The following is a 27,049-nucleotide window of genomic DNA, read 5'->3' as shown; positions in this document are numbered from 1 at the left end:
ATTGAGACATCTTGCCCAGGCTTATATATTTTATGTATGATATGTTGTGCGTATGTTTTTTAAATTATGGGTTTTTTAGGTTTTTTAAAAAAATATTAGATTTGTATTTTATATTGTTCTCTACCATTGCTGTGAGCCGCAAAGAGTCTAGGGAGAGGGTCGTCATACAAATTAAATAGATAGATAGATAGATAGATAGATAGATAGATAGATAGATAGATAGATAGATAGATAGATAGATAGATAGATAGATAGATAGATAGATAAATAAATAAAATAGATACAGAAATAAATGGGGGAAGAGTAAAAATGATAGGAAGTGTGGTGGAATTATGAGAAGGATTAGAATTGAAAGATGATGATAGACATTATGTGTTAGAATCAGAAATTAAAAATGAATTGTAATTATTATGAATATTGTTATGATTATTTGTTATTGATATGTATGAAACTCAGGAAAACAAACCATTCACAGGCCAGTGGTGGGTTGCTTTTGGTTCGACCCAGTACATCGAACTGGCAGTAGTGGTGGCGGGAGGCTCCGCCTACCCATCTGGACGTCATCAAAAACGCTCTGCACATGCGCAGGTTCAAAAAGTGTTGCATGCGCACCCTCACATTTCCTTTCCCGAACTGGTAGCAAAAGTAAGTAGAACCCACTACTGGTTCGTGTGTGTGCATGCTTTTGGCAATCGGTCCGGAAAAGGTGAGGGTTAGGGTTAGGGGTTAGGGTTAGGGTTAGGGTTAGGGTTAGGGTTAGGGTTAGGGTTAGGGTTAGGGTTAGGGTTAGGGTTAGGGTTAGGGTTAGGGGTTAGGGTTAGGGTTAGGGTTAGGGTTAGGGTTAGGGTTAGGGTTAGGGTTAGGGTTAGGGTTAGGGTTAGGGTTAGGGTTAGGGGTTAGGGTTAGGGTTAGGGTTAGGGTTAGGGTTAGGGTTAGGGTTAGGGTTAGGGTTAGGGTTAGGGTTAGGGTTAGGGTTAGGGTTAGGGTTAGGGTTAGGGTTAGGGTTAGGGGTTAGGGTTAGGGTTAGGGTTAGGGGTTAGGGTTAGGGTTAGGGTTAGGGTTAGGGTTAGGGTTAGGGTTAGGGTTAGGGTTAGGGATAGGGTTAGGGGTTAGGGGTTAGGGTTAGGGTTAGGGGTTAGGGTTAGGGTTAGGGTTAGGGTTAGGGTTAGGGTTAGGGTTAGGGTTAGGGTTAGGGGTTAGGGTTAGGGTTAGGGTTAGGGTTAGGGTTAGGGTTAGGGTTAGGGTTAGGGTTAGGGTTAGGGTTAGGGTTAGGGTTAGGGTTAGGGTTAGGGTTAGGGTTAGGGTTAGGGGTTAGGGTTAGGGTTAGGGTTAGGGTTAGGGTTAGGGTTAGGGGTTAGGGTTAGGGTTAGGGTTAGGGTTAGGGTTAGGGTTAGGGTTAGGGTTAGGAGTTACAGATCAGCAACATCTACAAAAATATAAATTCTTCCACATTTCAACCTTATGGACTGAACAGATTTTGGAATTGGATATTGATCCAAGTTGAGCCATTACTCTATGCTGACTTTGTTGTTTAATTTATTAATTTAATTTATTGCCATTGCTCCTGTACTATAAGTGCTATATCAAGCGCTGATTTTATATCCTTGCAGTGTGAATTTAATTTAAACAGGATAAATGAATAACTAGTTTTCACTGGTTGTTCTTAAGTTAAGGCTTCCTTCAACTTTCTTTACCAAGAGACGTTCGTTAATACAGCAGAATTAGCAGGCTTAAGACTCAAACCTAATGGGTGGCTTAATCTGTTCCACATGAAGCGGGGGGAAAATAGAGGCTTCTAAAGACCACACCAGTGGCATTACATGCTGACATCCATTTTTCAATCTCAGCCTTTCGTTTTTATAGGCAAGGGATGCATTGCAAGGACAGGAGGCGGTCTTAGAGAATACAGCTACATCCTGTTTGGGTTTTGCACATCTGATATTCATTCTTCCATAAGGCAGCTTGGAAACGTTTGTAGTTCTTCTGTCCAATATTGTCACCAAAGCGCCTCCTCCTTAGTTCTATACAGCTAGCGATCTGTGGAATTCCATATGCTTCACTGATATTAATTAACTAGAGCTGCAATTCCCAAACCCCAGCAGTCTTTAAAATGTGTGGACTTCAGTTGCTAGGATTCCTGGGAGTTGAAGTCCACACAACGTAAAGTTCTAAAACCTTGAGCAAGAAAAAGAGAAAGGAAGCCGGTTTAATAACGCTATACTGAAAATCCCAATAATTTACAGTCCACAAATGTTTGTACACATGTTGAGGCAAAGCAGAATGCGAGGCCGAAGCCATTGTTTAAGTTGGAGACTTTGGCCTGCCACATATTACAATGTAGGATGTGTTAGTGCTGTGGGAATTAGGGAGGGGCTGTTGCATTAGGGTTGAAGAATTGTAGCCATAATAAATTCCTTTTAGATGCTCAAGATCATCCTTTGTACAGCACATTTATTTATCTATTTATCTATTTATCTATTTATCTATTTATCTATTTATCTATTTATCTATTTATCTATTTATCTATTTATCTATTTATCTATTTATCTATTTATCTATTTATCTATTTATCTATTTATCTATTTATCTATTTATCTATTTATCTATTTATCTATTTATCTATTTATTTATCTATTTATCTACTTATCTATTTATTTATCTATTTATCTATTTATTTATCTATATATTTATCTATTTATCTATCTATCTATCTATCTATTTATCTATTTATCTATTTATCTATTTATCCATTTATCCATTTATCCATTTATCCATTTATCCATTTATCTATTTATCTATTTATCTATCTATTTATCTATTTATCTATCTATTTATTTATCTATTTATTTATTTGTATGCCACCCCTCTCCGAAGACTCGGGGCGGCTAACAACAATGAAAAGACAATGTAAACAAATCTAATATTAAAAATAATCTTAAAAAACCCAATTTAAAGAACCCATACATACAAGCATACCATGTATAAATTCTATAAGCCTAGGGGGAAGTGAAATTTCAGTTCCCCCATGCCTGACGACAGAGGTGGGTTTTAAGGAGCTTGCGAAAGGCAAGGAGGGTGGGGGCAATTCTGATATCTGGGAGGAGCTGGTTCCAGAGGGTCGGGGCCGCCACAAAGAAGGCCCGGAAGTTGATGGGAGGACCGGACACGTTGGCAGAACCAGACTGGACCATGTGATGAACTTGTGTGAGAACAGGCAGATGAATGTTAGACTACGTGGGGAAGCCCATGGGACTTCAGTTTCGAGTTTCCTCCAGATGTGCCAATGTGACTCTGCTAATAAATTGGTTTCCTGAAGAAGGCCATGCCTCGGATTCTGATTTATCTTTGGATGCTATTTGGAACCCTGACACACAATTTATAAAACAAGCTTGACTATATGCTGCAGATTATTAAAATTCTCCTTTCCAGTTGATTTCTTTCTTATGTACATGCCTAGGGACATGAAGAAAAGGCATTGTCCTCCGATAGATGCAGGGCTCACCTAGAATAGAGGAAATCTAGTTTTCAATCCTCCCACCCTTGTTTGTCTATTCTGTATGTTGCCACAAACAAATCACTACATTATTTTTAATGCATCAATATGTAAAATAAGAATTATACTGCCATTCCATGTACCCTGCTTCTGAGGGCAATCAATGTGCTGTTTAGACTATAAACATTTGGGAGGGATTCGGTTCCACTGAAATGTTGGATTTAATTCAACATATTATAAAAAAGATGTTGAAATTCTGGAAAGAGTGCAGGAAAGAGTAACAAAGAAGATTAGACAGCTGGAGGCTAAAATATATGAAGAACAGTTACAGGAACTAGGTATGTCTAGTCAAGTGAAAAGAAGGACTGGGATGAGATGATAGCAGTACAGTGGTACCTCTACCTAAGAATGCCTCTACTTACAAACGTTTCTAGATTAGAACCGGGTGTCCAAGATTTTTTTGCCTCTTCTCAAGAACCATTTTCCACTTACAAACCCGAGCCTCCAAAACTGTAACCGGAAAAGGCAGGGAGAAGCCTCCGTGGGGCCTCTCTAGGAATCTCCTGGGAGGAAACAGGACCGGAAAAGGCAGGGAGAAGCCTCCATGGGGCCTCTCTAGGAATCTCTTGGGAGGAAACCGGGCTGGAAATGGCGGGGGGAAGCCTCCATGGGGCCTCTCTAAGAATCTCCTGGGAGGAAACAGGACCGGAAAAGGCAGGGAGAAGCCTCCATGGGGCCTCTCTAGGAATCTCCTGGGAGGGAACAGGGCCTCCACCCTCCCTGTGGTTTCCCAATCGCACAGATTATTTGCGTTTACATTAATACCTATGGGAAAAATTGCTTCTTCTTACAAACTTTTCTACTTAAGAACCTGGCCACGGAACCAATTAAGTTTGTAAGTAGGGATGCCACTGTATTTCAATATTTGAGTTGCTGCCACAAAGAAGAAGGGGGTCAACTCATTTTTCCAAAGCACCAGAAGGCAAAACAAAAAACACTGGATGGAAACTAATCAAAGGGAGCAACAATTTTCTAACACTGAGAGCAAGCTGATTGGCAGGAAGGTCAGAGGGACACCCCCGTGTAAACACCTGATTGGCCAGATTGTAAAGATATGTTCCAAGGCACCAGAATATAAGCTTTAGTTACTAACACCGTGGGAAATTTGTCTTTTCCCATGGTCTTAGGTGACCCCTGTGAAATGGCCATTCGACCCCCCAAAGGGGTCCCGACCCCCAGGTTGAGAACCACTGGTGTAGCAGTTTGTTTTGGGTTGGGGGTTTTTTTTTTTGCTTGCTATAAAAATGATTTTGTTTACTTGTGGGTCGAACTACAAAGATTGATCTGAAATGAGTAGGTTTTTCCAAGCACTGGGATTGGCATCAACAACTGATAATGTATAATGTAGGAGGCTAAGACCAACCATGTGCCTCACAATCAGAGGTTCCCAGCTACCATTAAATACCAAGGACAGAATCTTTGCATGGAAATGTTCTAAAAAAGATTCACCGAGATTTAGCAGAAAAAGCAAATGTTTTGTTTCTGTTTAACTATAGCTTTTGTTTCTAGATTTTTATTAAAAAAATATCTCCAATCAGGAGGGACCCAGAAATAAACAGACGGGGTTGAACCAATGCAGTCACACTCAGTTTGCAAAAGCGTTGGAGACAAAACGTTATCTGAAAGATACAGGAAACACCAAATACAAGAGGTTACCATGCCCCAGAAAACTCCAGTAAAATGCTTTCTTACTCCCATGAAAAGTCATCAACCAGCCAGTTTGTTTTATGATTAGTCCCATCTAAAGATGAGTCAATCACTTGGGATGCCTGAAAGCTTTTATGGGTACAATATTCTTGCCAAATTTCAACTTGCTTCAGGAAAGATTTTCAAGTGTTTAATTCTGATATAAATAAGGGCTGGTCAAACCTAGATTTAGTTCGTGCAAAACACCACATAAGAACATGTGATTCACCCATCACACTAACCCCAAATAAAAAAAATAATGGCTTATCGTGCTGAGCAAACCAGTCCTTGGTGAATGAATGTAAGAGTCATCAGGATAATGGCACATCAATCACTAGGTGACACACAATGGATGTGTGCAACTCATGTGCAACTGTACATGACATAAATACAGACATTTTATAACTCATAACTACAGGGTAGAAGCTACCACAGGGAAAACCCTTTTATTTGGTCCACGCACCTCTTTGACTTTATACAACGTGTTTCAATGGTTTGTCTTCGACTTACAACCACTTGAGAGCCCAACATTTCTGTTGTTAAGTAATGCAGTTGTTAAATGAGTTGTGCATCATTTTGGTTGGTAATGACCTATAAAGCCCTACACAGCATCGGACCAGATTACTTACAGGACCGCCTTCTGCCGCATAAATCCCAGCGGCCGGTTAGGTCCCAAAGAGTTGGCCTTCTCCAAGTCCCGTCAACCTGACAATGTCGTCTGGCGGGGCTTAGAGGAAGAACCTTCTCCGTTGGGGCCCCAGTCTTCTGGAATCAGCTCCCCCAAGAGATTCGTACTGCCCCCACCCTCCTCGCCTTCCGCAAAAGTCTTAAGACTCACCTATGTCGCCAGGCCTGGGGCAATTAGATCTTGCCCTCCTGACCAATAAATGTGATGCATGGTGTGATTGGATTGTCTGATTGAATAATATATTGGGTTTTTAGCTGTAGTTTTTTAATGTATTAGGTTTGTTTTGTACGCTTTGTTTCTATATTTACTCTGTGAGCCGCCCCGAGTTTTCGGAGGGCAGCATACAAATCTAATAAATAATAATAATAATAATTTTACATCTTTTACATTTTTTCTTGCCACTATTTTTAAGTGAATCATTACAGTTGTTAAGTCAATAACACAGTCGCTAAGTGAACCGGGCTTTCTCATTGACTTTACTTGTCAGAAGGTTGCAAAAGATGATTCACATGACCCCGGCATTCCAGTTGTCGTGCATTAAAATTTTCATCACATGACCACAGGAATGTTACAATACGCATAACTGTGAAAACCATAAGTCACTTCTTCAGTGCTGCTGCAGCTACAAACAGTCACTAAATGAATGGTTGTAAGCAGGGGTGGGCAACAGGCAGGACAGAGTGAAACGCAGTTCCACGGTGGAAATGAAGATGATTGACAGTTTAATATTATCAGTTCCTGGTGTCAGCTAAATGGGAAAGCTGGAGATTATGCCAGAAACTTCCATACATTTTGGTCAAATTTTTCTTTTACGAGGGACATTAGACAAAATTCAGACTATCTCCCAAAAAGACAGGCTCCAAACAAATGTGAGATTGTAATCAAAATCGAATATTTAGTGTTTTAAATGGACTGAAACTCCCTTTAAATCCAGTCAACTCAGGACCCAGGTGATTTACATGGGATGAAACTGAAAAATTGAATTCCTGTCTCACCCAAAGCTTAATGGACTCTAAGCAAATTAACTCAATGTTTGAAGAAAGCTGATTTGAAATGTTCAACGGATTAACATAACCTGCAGATGTTGTGTTTGGAAAAAATCAAAGCTATTGTGATAAGTGCTTTGGAGTCTGGGGAAATATATTCTTGTACTTTGGCCTGATCACTGTCTAAATGAAGAGTGATTTCATTGCTCTAACAAGAGCAATCATGTTGGAGCAATGAAAAATTTGAATGTATTTCAGCCATTTTTGGACTTCTACCTGTGATGTGAAAATCCAAATCTCAGTCCAGCTACAAACTCACTGGGTGGCCTTATGTAATTCACTACCTTGTGGGTCTCAATTCCCAACCATTAACAGTGAGAAGAATGATGACTTAATTCACAGGCTAAGGATGAATGAGGTAAGGAAATGCGCTGGCTATACATCTTAAATAAATAAATTGAACTAATACAACTGGAAGGAGGTGATATCGCTTCTGCCACATCGCAGGTGGTTAAATTTGCCTTTCTTGTTGATTTACCTGCACTAAAATCTCTGGGGATTCCTCAAATTCAGGTAGGTTGAAGCATTTTCCCAGGTTCGCCTGGTGCACCAGTTGCGGCCCTATCTGGACCGGGACTCACTGCTCACAGTCAGTCATGCCCTCATCACCTCGAGGTTCGACTACTGTAATGCTCTCTACATGGGGCTACCTTTGAAAAGTGTTCGGAAACTTCAGATCGTGCAGAATGCAGCTGCGAGAGCAATCATGGGCATTCCCAACACTCCGCAGTCTGCATTGGTTGCCGATCAATTTCTGGTCACAATTCAAAGTGTTGGTTATGACCTATAAAGCCCTTCATGGCATCGGACCAGAATATCTCCAGGACCGCCTTCTGCCGCACGAATCCCAGCGACCGGTTAGGTTCCACAGAGTTGGCCTTCTCCGGGTCCCATCGACTAAGCAATGTCGTTTGGCGGGACTCAGGAGAAGAGCCTTCCCTGTGGTGGCCCTGGCTCTCTGGAACCAGCTCCCCCCAGACATCAGAGTTGCCCCCACCCTCCTTGCCTTTCGCAAGCTCCTTAAAACCCACCTGTGTCGTCAGGCATGGGGGAATTGAAATTTCCCTTCCCCCTAGGCTTATAGAATTTATACATGGTATGCTTGTATGTATGAGTGGTTCTTTAAATAGGGGTTTTTTAGATTGTTTTAATATTAGATTTGTTTACATTGTCTTTTTATATTGCTGTTAGCCGCCCCGAGTCTTTGGAGAGGGGCGGCATACAAATCTAATAAATAAAAAAATAAATAAAATGTGTAACATGTGTAGAGCTACATGAAAGAGACAGCATATATGCATGCATGCACATGTATCAGGTGGGGTCCACTTACCACTAGTTCACATCGCTCGTTCCAATCGCACATGTGTGCACATCGTCCCTTCGTGCAATTTCCCTTCCATGCGTGCTCAGGAGGTGGATTCCGTCTGAAACACAGCTGAAGAGCTAATCAGCTGTGCTTCAGGCGAAGAAATAAAGGTCAGTATCGAAATAACTGCACAGGAGGCAGATTAATAACCTTTACTGGTATTAAAGTGTGAAAAACAGCACAACGGGCAAACCGGAAGTCAGTTTTTCTGAACTTCCGGTTTGCCTGTTTGGCCATTTTTTTCATACTCAGGCAATTCCCTGAAGTCTCCAGAGAGCAAAACAGCCTTCCCCAAAAATCAGCTGGATAGTGTCATATTTATAGCATCATATTTCATCCTGTAGTACTACAGATAGTCCTCTACCTATGAGCCCAACATTTCTGTTGCTAAGCAAGGCAGTTGTTAAGTTGTCCAGAATGCAGCCACGCGGGTTGTCATGGGTGTACCTCAGTACACCCATATAACACCTATACTCCGCGAGCTGCACTGGCTTCCTATTAGTCTTCAGGCAAGGTGTTGGTTAATACCTATAAAGCCCTATATCAGTGTTTCCCAACCTTGGCAACTTGGAGATATCTGGACTTCAACTCCCAGAATTCCCCAGCCAGCATTTGCTGGCTGGGGAATTCTGGGAGTTGAAGTCCAAATATCTTCAAGTTGCCAAGGTTGGGAAACACTGCCCTATATGGCTTAGGGCTGTCTCTTGCCACATACCTCCCAGAGACCAATAAGATCACACAGAGTTGGTCTCCTCCAGGTCCCCTCAGTGGCTTGACATACATGTGACTGGGAGTGGCTTACAGGTCACGTGACTCAGTGGGAATGGCTTACGGACCAAGATAAGTTTTCAAATACAGTAGATGTTTGGCCTCTTTTTCTAATCCAGTCACATTCTTTGAATAGCCACAAAAAGGACAAACGATAGACAGCACTATTTGTTGAGGAGCACAGTAACATTTTAAGGTTTTGTACTGAACCCACAAAGTTCGGTATGATAACAGATTAGGCAAGGAGCTCGATTTTATTTAATTGCTATAAAAGTTCGATTCTAGATAATGATTAAAATGATTAAAGTGTTTATGGGTAAAAACATAACTATTTAATTATTTCCTATTTTAGAAATAATTAAAGATCATACCAAGGTACTAGAGAAGGAAGGACAATAAAAAAGTATTTATTCAATAAATAGTGCATAAACTTACTACCCTCACTGCATCCCCCACCTCGTGGGGGGCAGCAGCCCATTACTGCCCCCACCCCTTAAATCCAGTTAGCCTAGAAAGTTTAGAACTAAGACGCCTTAAACAAGATCTAAGTATTGCCCACAAGATCATATGCTGCAACGTCCTGCCTGTCGGCGACTACTTCAGCTTCAACCACAACAACACAAGAGCACACAACAGATTTAAAGTTAATATTAACCGCTCCAAACTTGACTGTAAAAAATATGACTTCAGTAACCGAGTTGTCGAAGCGTGGAACTCATTACCAGACTCCATAGTGTCATCCCCAAACCCCCAACACTTTACCCTTAGATTATCTACGGTCGACCTATCCAGATTCCTAAGAGGTCAGTAAGGGGCGAGTACAAGTGCACTAGAGTGCCTTCCGTCCCCTGTCCTATTGCTCTCCTATATCTCCTATACCTTTCTTCTATTCCTATACAGTAGTCCCTCGCTATACCGCGCTTCACCTACTGCGACTTCACTTCATCGCGGGTTTCTGAGGAAGTCGATCGGCAGATTTAAACAGCCCGCCGAACTCGATCGGCAGTTTTTTTAAATATATATATATATATCTAAAATTGTAAATACTGTATTTAAATACTGTATCTAAAATAAATACTGTGTGGGAAGGGTTTATAAACACTTAAAACAATGAAAACTTACCAAACAATTACAATATAAATACTTAAATAAGTACTATCAGTCGATAAATTCCCCATCGCGGAGTTCACCTATCACGGCCAGGTCTGGAACGTAACACCAGCGATAGGTGAGGGACTACTGTATCTCTTCTTCTGTTCTTTCCTTGATATGTTCTATTCCTATATCTTCTTTTCTATTATTTCTTAGATATATTTTACTATGAGTATCTCCTCTATAACCTTCATCATGTATTTTACTATGTGTATATTGATATATACCCACTAAAACCCTCACTGTGTATTGGACAAAAATAAATAAATAAATAAATAAAATAAATAAAATTTCAGTACAGTTTCTCTTGGAAAAGTGGCGCCAGAAAGCCAAAGAAACTCGGCTGGAGAAACTCCGAGCTACGGTGAGCAATGCTGTTATCTGAGAAGCTGACCTTCAGTGGAATACCAAGTTTGCAAGCCTCACCATAAATGGAATCTCCAGGCACCCAATATTTTAAAAAGGCAGCCGTCATCCATTTTACAGCTGCACACAGCTGGCCTTATTAAGACATCGAAGTGACAGCTCACAGGGGGAATCTTTGGAATGTTCTCACTAACGGAGACCAGAAGAACGTGGCCATGTCACATGAGCTGCAAATCAACTACTCCACGACAAAGGGTGTAATCTTGCCCATTAATTTGCTAGCAGAGATAACTGCAGGGGAAAGGGGAAAGCTTTTTAAAAAGAATTCAAATCACCCGTTATGAAGAGTTATGAAAGCTAATGCAAGCTAAGTGCAGAAGGAAAGAAGAGGGGAGGGGAGGAGGAGGGGAGAATGGGAAAGGAGGGAAGGAGAAAAGTAAGAAAAGGGGAAGGGAAAATTGGAGGGAGAAGGGAAAGGAAGGGAAGGTAAAAGAAAGGAAAGGAAGGAAAGGAAAGGAAAGGAAAAAGGAAAGGAAAGGGAAAGGGAAAGGAAAGGAAAAGGAAAGGAAAGGGGGAAAGGAAATGAAAGGAAAAGGAAAGGAAAGGAAAGGAAAAGGAAAGGAAAGGAAGGAAAGGAAAGGAAAAGGAAAGGAATGGGGAAAGGAAATGAGAGGAAAAGGAAAAGGAAAGGAAGGGGAAAGGAAAGGAAAAGGAAAGGAAGGAAAGGAAAAGGAAAGGAAAGGAAAGGAAGAAGAAAGGAAAGGAAAAGGAAAGGAAGGGAAGGGAAAAGGAAAGGAAGAGGAAAGGAAAGGAAAAGGAAAGGAAGGGAAGGGAAAGGAAAGGAAAGGAAGGAAAGGGAAAGGAAAGGAAAGGGAAAGGAAAGGGAAAGGAAAGGGAAAGGGAAAGGAAAGGAAAGGGGAAAAGGAAATGAAAGGAAAAGGAAAGGAAGAGGAAAGGGAAGGGAAAGGAAAGGAAGGAAAGGAAAAGGAAAGGAAAGGGGAAAGGAAATGAGAGGAAAAGGAAAAGGAAGAGGAAAGGAAAGGGGAAAGGAAATGAGAGGAAAAGGAAAGGAAGAGGAAAGGAAAGGAAAAGGAAAGGAAGGGAAGGGAAAGGAAAGGAAAGGAAGGAAAGGGAAAGGAAAGGGAAAGGAAAGGAAAGGGAAAGGAAAGGGAAAGGAAAGGAAAGGAAAAGGAAAGGAAGAGGAAAGGGAAGGGAAAGGAAGGGAAGAGGAAAGGGAAGGGAAAGGAAGGGAAAGGAAAGGAAAGGAAAGGAAAGGAAAAGGAAAGGAAATGAGAGGAAAGGAAAAGGAAAGGAAAAGGAAAGGAAAGGAAAAGGAAAGGAAAGGGGGAAAGGAAATGAAAGGAAAAGGAAAGGAAAAGGAAAGGAAAAGGAAAAGGAAAGGGAAAGGAAAGGGAAAGGGAAAGGGAAAGGGAAAGGGAAAGGGAAAGGGAAAGGGAAAGGAAATGAAAGGAAAAGGAAAGGAATTTTCCCCTTCAACTCAGAAAGCAAAAACAATGTTAATAGCTTATCATCCTCTCTAAATACAACTCTTTACCCATAACACATCTCATAACTAAAAATAAATAAATCCAAAAGTCTTGTGGGAAAGGGGAAACAAATACTTAATGCTGTGGCTTCCACAGATATGGACCTGAGCAAAGTTACCACCCAGATAGAATTTTATTGGATCAACCCTTCTTATCATCTTGGCAGTTGCCAAAGCAATGGGAAAAAAATTACTATAATTCATCCCGGCTATCAGTCCACTGGCATGCCTTGTTTGCTCATAACAGGGTATGATACCGCATTTGCAATATCCACTAACCTGATGTCAAGTCAGCAAGGATATTTTACAAGACCATGATCACCTAAGCAAAGGAAAGATAAAGCTGAGGACAGCAATTCTAGACCGCCAGCAAAGAAGCAAAAACATTTTGTGTTTGCTGCTGTTTAAACCTCTATTTCTGATTTTGTGCATAAACAGCTGATGTGAATCTATGTCTGCAAAATGGCTGAAAAACAGCCTGAAAATGACCTGGAAAATGGCCCGAAATCAGCCTGAAAATGCTCAAAAACTGGCCCAAAACCAGTCCAAAAAACCAACTGTTTGGCAGCCATTTTCATCAATTTTCCTGTTTTTCATCCATTTTAAGCCCATTTCCTGAGCTTCTTCCCAGGCTGTTTTCAGCCGTTTTCCAGATGAAAACGGCCTGAAAATGACTCAAAAAACTTCCCAAAGCAGCCAAAAAAGAGGGGAAGGGAAGAAGGAGGGAGGGAGGGAGTCAAGGGAAAGGGAGGGTTTTGCCTTCTCTTTCTGCTCAAGATCCCCAAGGACAATTGGTGGGCCACTGTGTGACACAGAATGATGGACTTGATGGGCTTTGGCCTGATTCAGCATGGCTCTTCTTAGGTTCTTATGTTCTCAAAATTTCCACTACCGGTTCTCTGGAACCTGTTACAACCTGCTGGATTTCACCCCTGGAGTACATGGTATTTGAAAGCTTGAAATGGCTTGCCGCCAGGCCTGTCTACTCCCACAATGCTCAATTCTTAAAATTTGGAAGCAAATTTAGATACTTGCCACTCCCCTCACTTTCTGAGGGCATCACTAGTGTAAGGGAAGAACTTTTATTTTATTTTATTTTATTATTCATTTTTTTTATTTTATTTTATTATTATTTTTTATTATTTTTATTCATTCGTTTTTTGTTTTTTTTTTATTTATTTATTTTATTTTATTTTTATTTATTTATTTGTCATACAAATATAGTATTGTAATGTAGTATGTTTAACATAAGTATAAAGTAGAGATAGAAAAGATTAAAAGACATTAGGACAGGAAAACAATTTGCCTCCTTGCTGAGAAATTATTACTTCTGAATGGGTGTTAAATCCTGTCAGCATGTCAAGGGCCTCTCTCACACAACATGTCCTCCAATCTACTCCCTGAACACTTTTTTCCTCACAAAACACAGTGTTTCTCTCAGGCACCATTACGGCTCTGGTTTATCCCTTTTTGAAATGCTGCTACCACATTTTCCCCCACATAGTGCAGAGTTAAATGATGTAAGGGTATTTATAGCATGGCATTACAATATTGGCAGTTTCTCCTTCAGAAATTTTCTTAATAATCACTAGCATGGAATAAGCCTTTTTTAAAAAATGGCTGCTGATTCCTTGGTGCTTTCTGAGCTTGATTGCTTTCTTGAAGACATTTCATTACCTAATTACTGTAAGTTTTCCTGCCTTTTTCCTGGCAGTTTTCATGCCAACCACACAACAGATTCTTAAGCCATCTACCATAATGCCACATTTCTCTGGGGAGTTACAAACAGCTCAATGTACAAGTGAAATTAATTTTGTAGGCCTTATTTTACATTTTCTTGTTGAATGGCTCTTGGTTGACCACGCAGCTAGTTCAAAGAGATCCTTCTTCACAATTACTTTTGTTTTTCCAAGTCACTTGATTAGCCAGATGTTTGGGCTTTGATAACTGGACTCCATCTCCCGCTAGTGTGTAGTGCAATAATAATATGCTAAACTCTGTATTTACACTATGCTTATAATTCTTAACACTCTCAACCTTACAGTTGCTGCATTCAGAGCCAAACTGAGAGATTTTTCATGAATCAAGATCATAATACTCGGACAGAAGGCATTTAACTTTTTCTTACTAGAAACAATTTTGAAAATGTTTTTTTTTTTAATTCCAATAGAAATAGCAGAAGAACAAATGTTTCCGATGGTAAACTGGCCTCATTTTTACTTTTAAAAAAAGGTAGAATCAGGGAGAGAAGTAAAGACAAATCTATTTTCCCTCCATCTTGTGGACTCCATCTGCATTAGGTCCCTGTTGTGGTTAGCTCTGGCCCAGCTCCTGACCCAAGGAATGTGGAGGTGCAGATGGGGGAGACATCCACATGCCGCAGGCCTGTTTTGCTCCCAGTAAAATCTGCCGACGAAGTCTCCTCTAACCAAGGAAGTGTGAGTGACAGGGAAGAGGGGAGTTTGGCAGACAGCCCAGGAAGAGATCAGTCATCTTTATCATCCCTGGATTCTGAACAAGAATTAATGACACATCCATGCATGCGTAGAGTGATGCATAGGAGACAACAACTGAAGGATTATTACAAGAGAAAATGAGGCCACCTGTGGTTGGGTGGGGCTGCTGTAATTAGTGCTACAGATAAAAGTGCAGCCTGGTGTTTTAGCCTCATGGCAGTTTATCTGATTCATTGTTTCGTGGTTTTTGTTGTTCAGGATTGTGTGTGTGGACTCTCTGGACTTTAGAATTGGACTCAATTTCCTAGTTATTGGGTGAGCAATTGGACTGCATTTAACCTGTGCCTTGTGTGTACCAGAAAATCCCTTTGACATTTAAAAAGGGAGCTGTTTCTCTTTTTCTGTTTATAAAAACTTTTGGGTTTTCCTTTTATCGTGTGGTGTGTGTCTTCCTGGACTGATTACCCTGTAATTATGGGCGGTTGAGACAAGGCGGCAGAACAGGTCCCAATATTCTTAATTTGTTGGGTTTTTTTACTAAAACAAAAAACAAAATCCACCTCATACCTCTCCAAAACCTACATCACCCTCCCTTATTTCCACTCTTTTCTTTAATATACTAGGCTGCCCATGGGTTAATTCCCATAAAATGTTTCAGGAAATGTAAGTAACATAAGTAAACTGGAGGTACATGACAGATTTTTTTTGTGGTTCTTCTTAGTTATGACATCAATGAGTAATTGAACCCAGGTCCCCACAACAACCAACTGTATTAGACACACTCAGATTTTAACCTTCTTCTTTTTTGCAGGGGGGGGGGGAAGGCATGTCTTATACTTCGAAAAATATAGTAGAGCTTTATTGCACACTAAAGCTCTCTACAAGAATCTGAACTACTAATGGTCAAAGTGCGTTGGTAGGTAACAGTCAATGGAGTTCAAAGTGAGCTGACTTATCATATTCTTCGGAGTATAAGTCACACACACATAAGTAAACTGGAGGTACATGACAGATTTTTTTTGTGGTTCTTCTTAGTTATGACATCAATGAGTAATTGAACCCAGGTCCCCACAACAACCAACTGTATTAGACACACTCAGATACTAGGCTGCCCATGGGTTAATTCCCATAAAATGTTTCAGGAAATGTAAGTAACATAAGTAAACTGGAGGTACATGACAGATTTTTTTTGTGGTTCTTCTTAGTTATGACATCAATGAGTAATTGAACCCACTTGGTAATAACGGTAGCATAAAAATGTCACTGTTCTCCACAAACCTGGGCAATTCAGAGATGTCGACCTGTGGTCATTCATTCATTCATTCATTTATTTATTCAATTTTTATGCCGCCCTTCTCTTTAGACTCAGGGCGGCTTACAACATGTTAGCAATAGCACTTTTTAACACAGCCAGCCTATTACCCCCACAATCCGGGTCCTCATTTTACCCACCTGGGAAGGATGGATGGCTGAGTCAACCTTGAGCCGGTGATGAGATTTGAACCGCTGACCTTGAAATCTACAGTCAGCTTCAGTGGCCTGCAGTACAGTACTCTACCTGCTGCACCACCACGGTCATATGTATGATGAGGTGAAAAAAATTACCACCTCACAGCACAGAGGAAACTAGATTCACAGTTATGTTCCTTCTCCTTACACATCAAGAGAATACTGTATAAATGGAGAATATATAATTCCTAGTTGGACCAATCCAAACATCTCCAGACCTTCACTACATGCAGAGATGGAGTGTCCATCTTAGGAATAATAATAATAATAATAATAATAATAATAATAATAATAATAACAACAACAACAACAACAACAACAACAACAACAACAACTACTGTGGGACTTCCGACTTCAGACTGACCGAATTCTGAAGCATAACACACCAGGCATCCTGATTGTAGAGAAAAAGAAAGCATGGATCATCGACATCGCAATCCCAGGAGACAGCAGAATTGAAGAGAAGCAGCTAGAGAAATTAGTAAAATACGAAGATCTAAAAATCGAGCTGCAACGACTCTGGCATAAGCCAGTGAAAGTGGTCCCAGTGGTACTTGGCACGCTGGGCACAGTGCCAAAGGATCTCAGCGGACATTTGAAAACCATCGGAATGGACAAAATCTCCATCTCTCAATTCCGATTATAATATAAACATAATTCGCCGCTACATCACGCAGTCCTAGGTGCTTGGGAAGCGCTCGACTGGTGATGAAATACGAAATCCAGCATAGTGATCTCGTTTGCTGTGTTGTATCGACATAATAATAATAATAATAATAATAATAATAATAATAATAATAATAACAGCAACAGCAACAGCAACAGCAACAACAACAACAACAAAACAACAGGGTTGGAAGGGACCTTGGAGGTCTTCTAGTCCAACCCCCTACTTAAGCAGGAAACCCAACACTACTTTAGACAGATGGTTGTCCAACATCTGCCTTAAAACTTCCAGTGTTGGGGCATTCACAACTTCTGGAGGCAAACTGTTCCACTGGTCAACCGTTCTGACTATCAGAAAATTTCTCCTTAGTTCTAATAGTACTCTTCAATATTTATTTATTTATTTGTTTGTTTGTTTGTTTGTTTGTTTGTTTGTTTGTTTATTTATTTATTTTGTCCAATACATAATGAGGGTTTTAGTGGGTATATATCTATATACTCATAGTAAAATATATCTAAGAAATAATAGAAAAGAAAGTATAGTAATAGAACACATCAATGAAAGAATAGAAGAGATATAGGAATAGAAGAAAGGTATAGGAGATATAGGAGAGCAATAGGACAGGGGACAGAAGGCACTTCTAGTGCACTTGTACTCGCCCCTTACTGACCTCTTAGGAATCTGGATAGGTCAACCGTAGATAATCTAAGGGTAAAATGTTGGGGGTTTATGGATGACTATCTTCATAAATGACTTAGATGAGAAAATAGAAAGGGAACTCATCCAATTTGCAAATCTGGCAGGAACAGCCAACACCCTAGAAGACTAGCTCAGGATCTAAAAAGACTTTGACAGATTTAAACAATGGGCCCTATCCAACAAAATGAAATTTAACAGGGAGAATAGGAAGGTTTTATACCTCGACAGGAAAAACCAAAGGTACAAGTACAAATTAGGTAAAACGTAGCTCAAAAACAGCCCTTAAAGGACCTTAAGTGGACAATCACTTAAACATGAGCCAGCAGTGTGTAGCCGCTGCCAAAAAGCTAATACAATCCTTGGTAGTAGAAACAGAGGCATAGAATCAGAATCACATGAAGTATTAGTGTTTCTAAAAATAAAACTTCAATAAAACTTCATTCGCCAACGTTCTCAAACCTGGATGATTGCCATATGTATAGATTCCATTTCCCAGAATGGCCGAGCTAGCATGGTCCTTGTTAACAATTCTGGGAATGTGTTCATACACAACTTTAGAGGAATTTGGGAAGGCTGGCCTAAACAGCAACTGGCTCCAGTCTTTCTTTTTTTTTAAATTCAATTGTTTAGGAAATGTCCAACCTCAACAATCTGACAACTTGAGAATGGAATCTTGGGAACCCTCTGAGAAATCCCAGCATGTTCTGGGGTTTGCAGAAAAATCGCAGAAGGCCATCGTACCCAGAAGAGACAAATGCAGTCTCTCCAGACGGATTCCTGGACTTTTAGCCTAGAGGGAAATAACTTTGATGCATAGCTTTTTAAGTCACTGCAAATATTTTCTTAAATAGTTATAGGCTTATACTCATTTAAGGGGCTCTTTACATTGCCACTGTAAATCAGCATTTGAGAATGAGGGTCAGAGACAAAAAAAAGTTATTTAATGAAAAAGCCTTTCAGCCATAACAAGCATTGGGATGCTTCTGCTGGAGGATGGAAAATAAATCTCTTAGTTGAACAGTTGGGTGTTTTACATATGTCCTGAGGGGGCTGTTGAAAAGGCATTTCTGCCGCACGAATCCCAGCGACCGATTAGGTCCCACAGAGTTGGCCTTCTCCGGGTCCCGTCGACTAAACAATGTCGTTTGGCGGGCCCCGGGGGGAGAGCCTTCTCTGTGGCGGCCCCGACCCTCTGGAACCAGCTCCCCCCTGAGATTAGAACTGCCCCCACCCTCCTTGCCTTTCGTAAACTCCTTAAAACCCACCTCTGCCGTCAGGCATGGGGGAACTTAGACAACTTCCCCAGGCCTATATTGTCTATGTATGGTATGTTGTGTGCATGTTTTTAAATTATGGGTTTTTAGTTTTAATTATTGGATTTGTATTGTACGTTGTTTCTCTGTTCCTGCTGTGAGCCGTCCCGAGTCTGCGGAGATGGGCAGCATACAAATTTAATTTTTTTTTTTATTATTATTATTATTATTATTATTATTATTATTATTATTATTATTATTATTTTAAGCTTATTCCCCTCTTTCTTTCTTTCTTTCTTTCTTTCTTTCTTTCTTTCTCTATCTGGGGAAGGGGTTCAGTGGGGGAACCCATATTTTTTCATAAGAACCAAATATCCACCATTTTCAATTAGATCAGGAAAAAACCGTATACAGTTAGTCCTTGACATTCAACCATTTGTTTAATGACCATATCATTTAGTGACAATTGCTACCATCTATTGCTTTCCATTGAGGATCTGTATACTACACGAGTCAAAAAGAGGGCTGTGAAAATATTTACAGATCCCCCTCACATCCTGGACACAAACTGCTTCAACTCCTACCCTCAAAACGTCGCTAAAGAGCACTGCACACCAGAAAAGCTAGACATAAGAACTTTTTTCCCCAAACTCTTTTTTCTGTTTATTTCAGAATATATATTTTTCTGTTTATTTCAGAATATATATTTTTCTGTTTATTTCAGAATATATTTTTCCCCAAAATGTTAAATTTCTAAAGTAATTCAAGAACTATGAAAAAAGGAATTTTATACTCTTTCTGAGTAATCTGAAAGTTTAATTAGAAATGCTAATACATTGCTAGAAAAAAATGGATGTTGAGGGTCCCTTGAGGTTCTCTGCGCTTGGTTGTTTTCTTGCAAACATTTCATTATCTCAACTACCTTATTTTTTGTGGTATAAAACACACCTTTCCCCCTCTAAAAGGGGCTGAAAATTTGTGTGCGTCTTATACTCTGAATGTAGCTTTTCTGAAGCTTTCCCGCCCCAGCCCTAACAAGGTGCTAAGGATCTTCTTGGCTTGCAGCATTTTTCACTCTTACTCCCTCCAAAGAAGGTTTTTTCCCCACCCTAAGTCTCTGCAGGGTGGTTTCATTGCTCCTCCCTCCCAAAAAGTTTTTTTTCAGTCTTAACCAGGGGATAAAATAATGTGCCAAAGCTGAACAGACTAAGGACACTAGCAGATGAATACCTGGTAGGTAGATTTTCCCCCTATTTTCCTCCCCAAAACTAAGGTTCGTCTTATACTCTGAAAAATATGGTTAATAATATCATCATTACCTAGTTCAAGCAATGAAACTTCTGCAAGAAAACAACCAAGATCAAGAGCGCAAAGGACCCCCTCATTTTAATCCTAAACTACAAATATTCTCCTCTATTGATACAATGGATTTTGGAACTATTTTTAAAACACCAATAGTTTAATTAGTTATCATAGCTGTCAGATGCAAAGAATCAGAACCATAATCTAAGTTCCAGTCAAGCTGATTTATTACTCAAGTACATACACAAGAATCTCGTCAACCGCCCAACATCAGCACTAAATTTTTAGCACTATTTTAAAAGACCTATTCTTTTTTTAAAAAAATCTATCTCAAAACTTGCATGTATCTTGAGTATTTTTCTCCAAAATGCATTTTGGTTTGAAATATTTCCTAAAGTATAGATTGGCAAAATTTTCTCTTAACAAAAGTATGTTGGCACATGGGTCCATAGTCACGCAGATTTTCCTTTAATAGTGATGTGCTTTAACTAGCAAACCACTATTAACAAACCAGTAAAAAACGCAGAGCATTTCAAAGCCGACCTAAGTTGGTTTCTTGTATCGGTGTGGAAGGCAAATTAAGTTCAGTTTACATGAGTGTTTTACAGACAGGAAGGGCAGGATATAAACCAAAATAACAACGACAATATTGTGATGTAAACAAATCTCTCTCTCTCATGCCACCTGTAGAGTGAAACACAAGACATGACGTGGTGTCCTACCCTTGGGAAGAAGCTGTGTTGGAGACTTGTAGTTGAACAGGGATGGGGAACTATGGCCCTCTTATGACTTGTGGACTTCAATTTGCTCAGGAATTCTGGGAGTTGAAGTCCACAAGTCATAAAAGGATCAAAGTTGCTCACCTCTGATAGTAGAAGGATGTTCAACACAAGAACAACAGGACTAGTCATCACTCTTATCATCAGCTGTGGCGAGGGGGGCGTTTGCCCAGGTTCGCCTGGTGCACAGTTGCCGCCCTATTTGGATCGGGAGTCACTGCTCACAGTCACTCATGCCCTCATCACCTCGAGGCTCGACTACTGTAACGCTCTCTACAGGGGGCTACTTTTGAAAAGTGTTCGGAAACTTCAGATCGTGCAGAATGCAGCTGCGAGAGCAATCATGGGCTTCCCTAAATATGCCCATGTCACACCAACACTCCACAGTCTGCATTGGTTGCCGATCAGTTTCCGGTCACAATTCAAAGTGTTGGTTATGACCTATAAAGCCCTTCATGGCATCGGACCAGGTTATCTCCGGGACCGCCTTCTGCCGCACAAATCCCAGCGACCAATTAGGTCCCACAGAGTGGGCCTTCTCCGGGTCCCGTCAACTAAACAATGTCGTTTGGTGGGACCCAGGGGAAGAGCCTTCTCTGTGGGGGGGCCGGCCCTCTGGAACCAACTCCCCCCAGAGATTAGAATAGCCCCCACCCTCCTCGCCTTTCGCAAGCTTCTTAAAACCCACCTTTGTCGTCAGGCATGGGGGAATTAAGATATTCTTTCCCCCTAGGCTTCCACAATTTATGTATAGTACGTTTGTATGTATGATTGGTTTTTAAAATAAGGGTTTTTAGCTTCTTTAGTATTGGATTGTTGCACGTTGTTTTTATTACTGTTGTTAGCCGCCCCTAGTCTGCTGAGAGGGGCGGCATACAAATCCAATAAAATGAAATGAAATGAAATGAAATTCTAGACATCACCAAGAAAAGGACCAAAAGAAAGATGAAAATAGCAAGAGTTCTGTATTGCTAATAACTGCTGTATGACTTTTTCCATTGGCCAATGTTTCAAAGTTTGGCTGACATTATTAAAGCCACGTTAGAGCATAATTGCTGTGTTCACATAATGTTATGACCAAAAATAAGCCATGTTATGGTTTATTCAGATGGTCTGGTTTACAAACTATGCTAACCTAATTGCTGGATCTCCCACAGCAAGCTGAACCACAAACCATCTGATCCTATTTTAGGCTAGTGGGCTATGTAAATCCAGCTAACCCATAGCTTAAATTGTTGTTTCCAAATAACTAAAGAGATGGGGTTTTATCTGTGGAACATTTTTAAGTAGAAAGGTGTTAAGGTTTTAGCTGGCCTAGAAAGTACAATTTTATTATAATATAAACATAGAAACATAGAAGTCTGACGGCAGAAAAAGACCTCATGGTCCATCTAGTCTGCCCTTATACTATTTCCTGTATTTTATCTTACAATGGATATATGTTTATCCCAGGCGTGTTTAAATTCAGTGACTGTGGATTTATCAACCATGTCTGCTGGAAGTTTGTTCCAAGAATCTACTACTCTTTCAGTAAAATAATATTTTCTCATGTTGCTTTTGATCTTTCCCCCAACTAACTTCAGATTGTGTCCCCTTGTTCTTGTGTTCACTTTCCTATTAAAAACACTTCCCTCCTGGACCTTATTTAACTCTTTAATATATTTAAATGTTTCGATCATGTCCCCCCTTTTCCTTCTGTCCTCCAGACTAGACAGATTGAGTTCATTAAGTCTTTCCTGATACGTTTTATGCTTAAGACCTTCCACCCTTCTTGTAGCCCATATAGTATAATTAATATTTATTAAATAGTATAAGGGCAGACTACATGGACCATGAGGTCTTTTTCTGCCGTCAATCTTCTATGTTTCTATTGGGAAGTCCTCAGCCTCCTAGTTTCAAATCTTTGCAGGTGAACTATTTCTGCTCTTTGATCAGCAGAAGAAGAAACAGGAAGAAAAGAAATTGGTACATGCCCATTGTTGTTGTTTTTTAAAAAAATATTTTTATATGCTTCAGAAATGAATTTTAGACTAAATAGTGTTCTGTCGGGCTCTCTGGTAGACTTCTCCCAAAAATTCACAGGTACAAATTTCAGACACACACATGTTTGAAAATTCAAAACAATGTTCTTTATACCGAAAATGCAAATAAACAAAGCCCTCTTTTTGTATAGCAAAGAGCACTCGTCTCCAAACAAACTGGTAATTTGTACAAGTCCCTTATCAGTTCTGAGATACTTAGCTTGCAGCTGTGAGGCAATTCACAGTCCTTCTTCTTTCACAAAGTGAAACACACTTTGCTCTGGTTTAGTTTCAAAGCGGGGGGAAATCAGCACACAAAGGTCAAAGTCAGTAAAGCAGTCACGAAACACAAGGATCGGATAATCCTCCACAATGGCCAAACCCACAGGCTGCTATTTATAGCAGCCTCACTAATTACCACAGCCCCACCCAACCACAGGTGGCCTCATTTTCTTTGATAATAATCTCTCAGTTGTTGCTGCCTATGCATCGCTCTCCGCATGCGTGGCTGTATCATTAACTCTTGTTTTGAATCCAAGGAGGATCTAGATAATTAACCTCCTTCTGAGCTGTCTGCCCCACTCTCCTCCTCCCTGTCACTCATGTCTTCTTGGTCAGAGGAGCCTTCATCAGCAGATTCCACCGGGGGGGAAGCAAAACAGGCCTGCGGCATGTGGATGTCTCCCCCACATCCACAGTCCTTGGGGCAGGAGCTGGGCCAGAGCTAACCACAACAAATAGTAGATTTAAACTCCATTTATGTAGGAGAAGGCATGGCAGAGAAATCAGCCTAGAATCCCTACATAGCCATAAGCGGACCACCCTTGAATTCTGTTGACCCTTATTTAATTCCAAGCAGGTGCTAACATTAGAGGAGAAAATTATTGGACATAGACTATGTGGCAATCAATTGATTTAATTGGACCTTCATGTGTAGACCTGGTCTTTTCCACCTGATAGCTAGGCTTTACTAGCATATTCTGAAGGGTGAGCCTATAAACCAGTGGTTCTCAACCTGGGACTCGGGACCCCTTTGGGCAGCGGTCTCCAAACTACGGCCCGTGGGCCGCATGCGGCCCAGTGAGGCCATTTATCCGGCCCGCTGGTGAGTGACAAGAGCACAGGGAAAAGAGAGAGAGAGAAAGAAAAGGGAAAGAGAGGGAGGGAAGGAGAAGTGGAGAGGAATGAAGGAGGGAAGGAAGGAAGGAAAGAAGTAAGGAAGGAGAAATGGAGGGAACGAGGAAGAAAGGGAGGAAGAAAGGAAGAATGAAATGAATGGAGGGACAGAGGAAGGAAAGACTGTTTTGGGGAGGTGTATTTTTTTTTATTTTTCTCTCGACATACATTCAAACAACACAATGTACTATCTAATTTTCCATGAATAAAATGCGGTATTTTGTTAGTAACTAATATCAACCATCAAAAAAGTTGCAAAAGTTTTTTTTCTAATTTTGTCATCCAGTTACATTCATTTTCTTTAAATTCCCTCCTTAATGTTCCTTCAAAAAGTACAACAACAATTATATTTCTAACTTATTAACCATTATGCCAAAGTGCTTCCTTCTTTCTTCATACATTTTTCATAAGCCAAGAAAACCTTGTATAGCCAATCAGATGTTAACAAAAGAAAATTAAAAACAAAACATAAACATATATGAATTTCAGACCTTCTCCCCCTTCTAAATAGTACGTTCCCATTTTGTTTTTTGCTTTAAAACAAGGTATGTACAGTGTGCATAGGGATTTGTTCATAGGTTTTTTTATATAGTCCAGCCCTTCAACAGTCCGAGGGACAGTGAACTGGCCCACTGTGTAAAAAGCTTGAGGACCCCTGCCTTTGGGGGTCGAACAACCATTTCACAAGGGTCGCCTAAGACCATGCAAAAAGACAAATTTTCCATGGTGTTAGCAACTGCAGCTTCCATTCTGGCACCTTGGAACATAGTTTTACAATCCGAACAATCAGGCGTTTACAGTAGGGGTGTCCCTCTGACCTTCCTGCCAATCAGCTTAAAGCTCTGTTGGGAGAATTGGCGCTAGGCCTATGGTTGGCAGCAAATTTCTTGCAGGGTTGTTTTTAAAAATTTAAAGGAAAGCTTTGCAGGAGGAGAGAAAGCAAGAGAAACATCCTTCCCTCAATCTGGGCCGAGAGTGAAGTAGACAATCTGAGTGTGAAAAAGAGTATGCATTGTGGGTGTGGGCATTCACGTACCTGCAACAGTGCGTTCGCACACACTTTTGGCACCCAGGGGAAAAAAGGTTCACCAGCACTGCTCTAATTCGAAGTACAATATTGCCAGAGAAGAAGCTATGCAGGATTAGGTTGACCACTCTTTATGCTTTCTTAGCAATGCTGTTGCAGTGGACTCTGGCACTTAGATCATTGGAGATGAGTACTCCAAGGTCCTTTACTGAATGAGGATCATCAGCAAGTTTGTGATTTGTCACGACCTTACTGACAAATCTGCTGATTCGTCCTACATCTAATCTGTCAGATCCCAATGTTGAATTCCTTTGCATAAAAAACAACCACCAGCCAAACACGCAACCCTTGGTTCTATGGGACTAAATCTGAGAGACTGCACTAAAATCAGACATTGTCTGCTCTAATATTAAATAAACTATATTTATTGATGCATAATCAACTATTGGAACACATTCAGAATGTTCAAAGCTTATCAAGCATCCTATCCCAGGCTGTCCAACAGAATCACATCTACATAATAGTGGTTAGATACTTTGAACTGGGCTATTATCAATTCCTCCTGCTCCCTTCTAACAAAGCCCACTGCAATAATATCGCCAAAAAGGCCTCTAAAGTTGTTAACCTGATCCTACGTAGCTTCTGCTCCAGCAATCTCACACTACTCACAAGAGCCTACAAAACTTTTGCCAGACCCACCCTTGACTACTGCTCATCTGTCTGGAACCCATACCACATCTCAGACATTAACACCCTCGAAAACGTCCAAAGATATTTCACCAGAAGAGCCCTTCATTCCTCCACTCTAAACAGAATATCCTACGAAAATAGACTAACAATCCTGGGTCTAGAAAGCCTAGAACTATGGCGCCTAAAACACGACTTAAGTATTGCCCACAAGATCATATGCTGCAACGTCCTACCGGTCAATGACTACTTCAGCTTCAACCACAACAACACAAGAGCACGCAACAGATTCAAACTCAATACGAACTGCTCCAAACCTGACTGTAAAAAATATGACTTTAACAATCGAGTTGTCGAAGCGTGGAACTCATTGCCGGACTCACTAGTGTCAATCCCTAACCCTCAACATTTCTCCCTTAGACTATCCACGATTGACCTCTCCAGGTTCCTAAGAGGCCAGTAAGGGGCGTACATAAGTGCACTAGTATGCCTTTCGTCCCCTGTCCAATTGTCTTTCCTTATCTCATATATTACATATATTTTCTTCCTTTCATTTATCTTCTCTTCTATTTTCACTTTTATCCTTATATATATTGTTCATGTTATTTTCTTCCTATGTATTGTGTATTGGACAAATGAATAAATAAATAAAACCAATAAACACCAAATAAGCTTCATATCTGCCTCCTGTCATCTCTTCTAGTTCAGGAATTCTCTCCGAAGGCACAACTGAGGCCACACAGAATTTGCAGAAAGCCTTCACAGAGGAGAGCCCTTAGTGCTTTTGTTGTCGTTTTTTCATAAACATCTGGACCACTGCAGTACACTGATTAGCGCCCAGATTATAAAGCGGATGAAGTTTCAAAGTCAACGTTTCAAAGAAATATTAAAAATCAGGCACCGTCAATGTTCTCAAAGTGTACTCACCTTTCGGTTTCCAGTCTCATTTCCTCCCGTTTTTGTCTCCTAAGTTCTCTGCGACGTTCGAAGTCGTCCATGATATATATTCAAGTTCAGATAAATCCCCCAAATCAGACTGAATTTGAGAAAGAGAGAGAAAAGGGTGGGGGGGGGGAGTCAGAACTAGACATGGAAATGAAGCCTCCCATGGACAGAATCATATCCAAGTATAGTCATGTTCACATCCACACTTAGAAAGGTTCTCCAGAATCACCAAACATTTTATTAAAACGTTTTAGCGACGTTCCCCTTTGGGAATCAGCTTCCGTGCTGGAAATTAAAAGAAAGCGGTAACTTTTGATGAAAGAAGCCGATGGCGTACATCTTAAAAGAACTATTTAT

At 40.5% G+C, this 27,049-nt stretch overlaps 1 protein-coding gene across 6 annotated transcripts in view; it reads right to left on the bottom strand.

Annotated features, from left to right (window-relative positions):
- Positions 1-27,049, bottom strand: part of CALD1 (caldesmon 1) — a 242,129-nt gene that overhangs the window by 112,030 nt on the left and 103,050 nt on the right. For all 6 annotated transcript variants that reach the window (XM_070754281.1, XM_070754282.1, XM_070754287.1 and 3 more), the window contains one exon: positions 26,675-26,783. In XM_070754281.1, the coding sequence (XP_070610382.1) occupies positions 26,675-26,745 (71 nt within the window). In that variant the 5' untranslated portion in view covers positions 26,746-26,783. The remainder of the gene's footprint in view (positions 1-26,674; positions 26,784-27,049) is intronic.

This window comes from Erythrolamprus reginae, chromosome 6, assembly GCF_031021105.1.
Source record: "Erythrolamprus reginae isolate rEryReg1 chromosome 6, rEryReg1.hap1, whole genome shotgun sequence".
NCBI lineage: Eukaryota > Metazoa > Chordata > Lepidosauria > Squamata > Dipsadidae > Erythrolamprus > Erythrolamprus reginae.
Note: the sequence above shows the minus strand (reverse complement) of the source record. Positions and strands in the feature narration are given on the sequence as shown.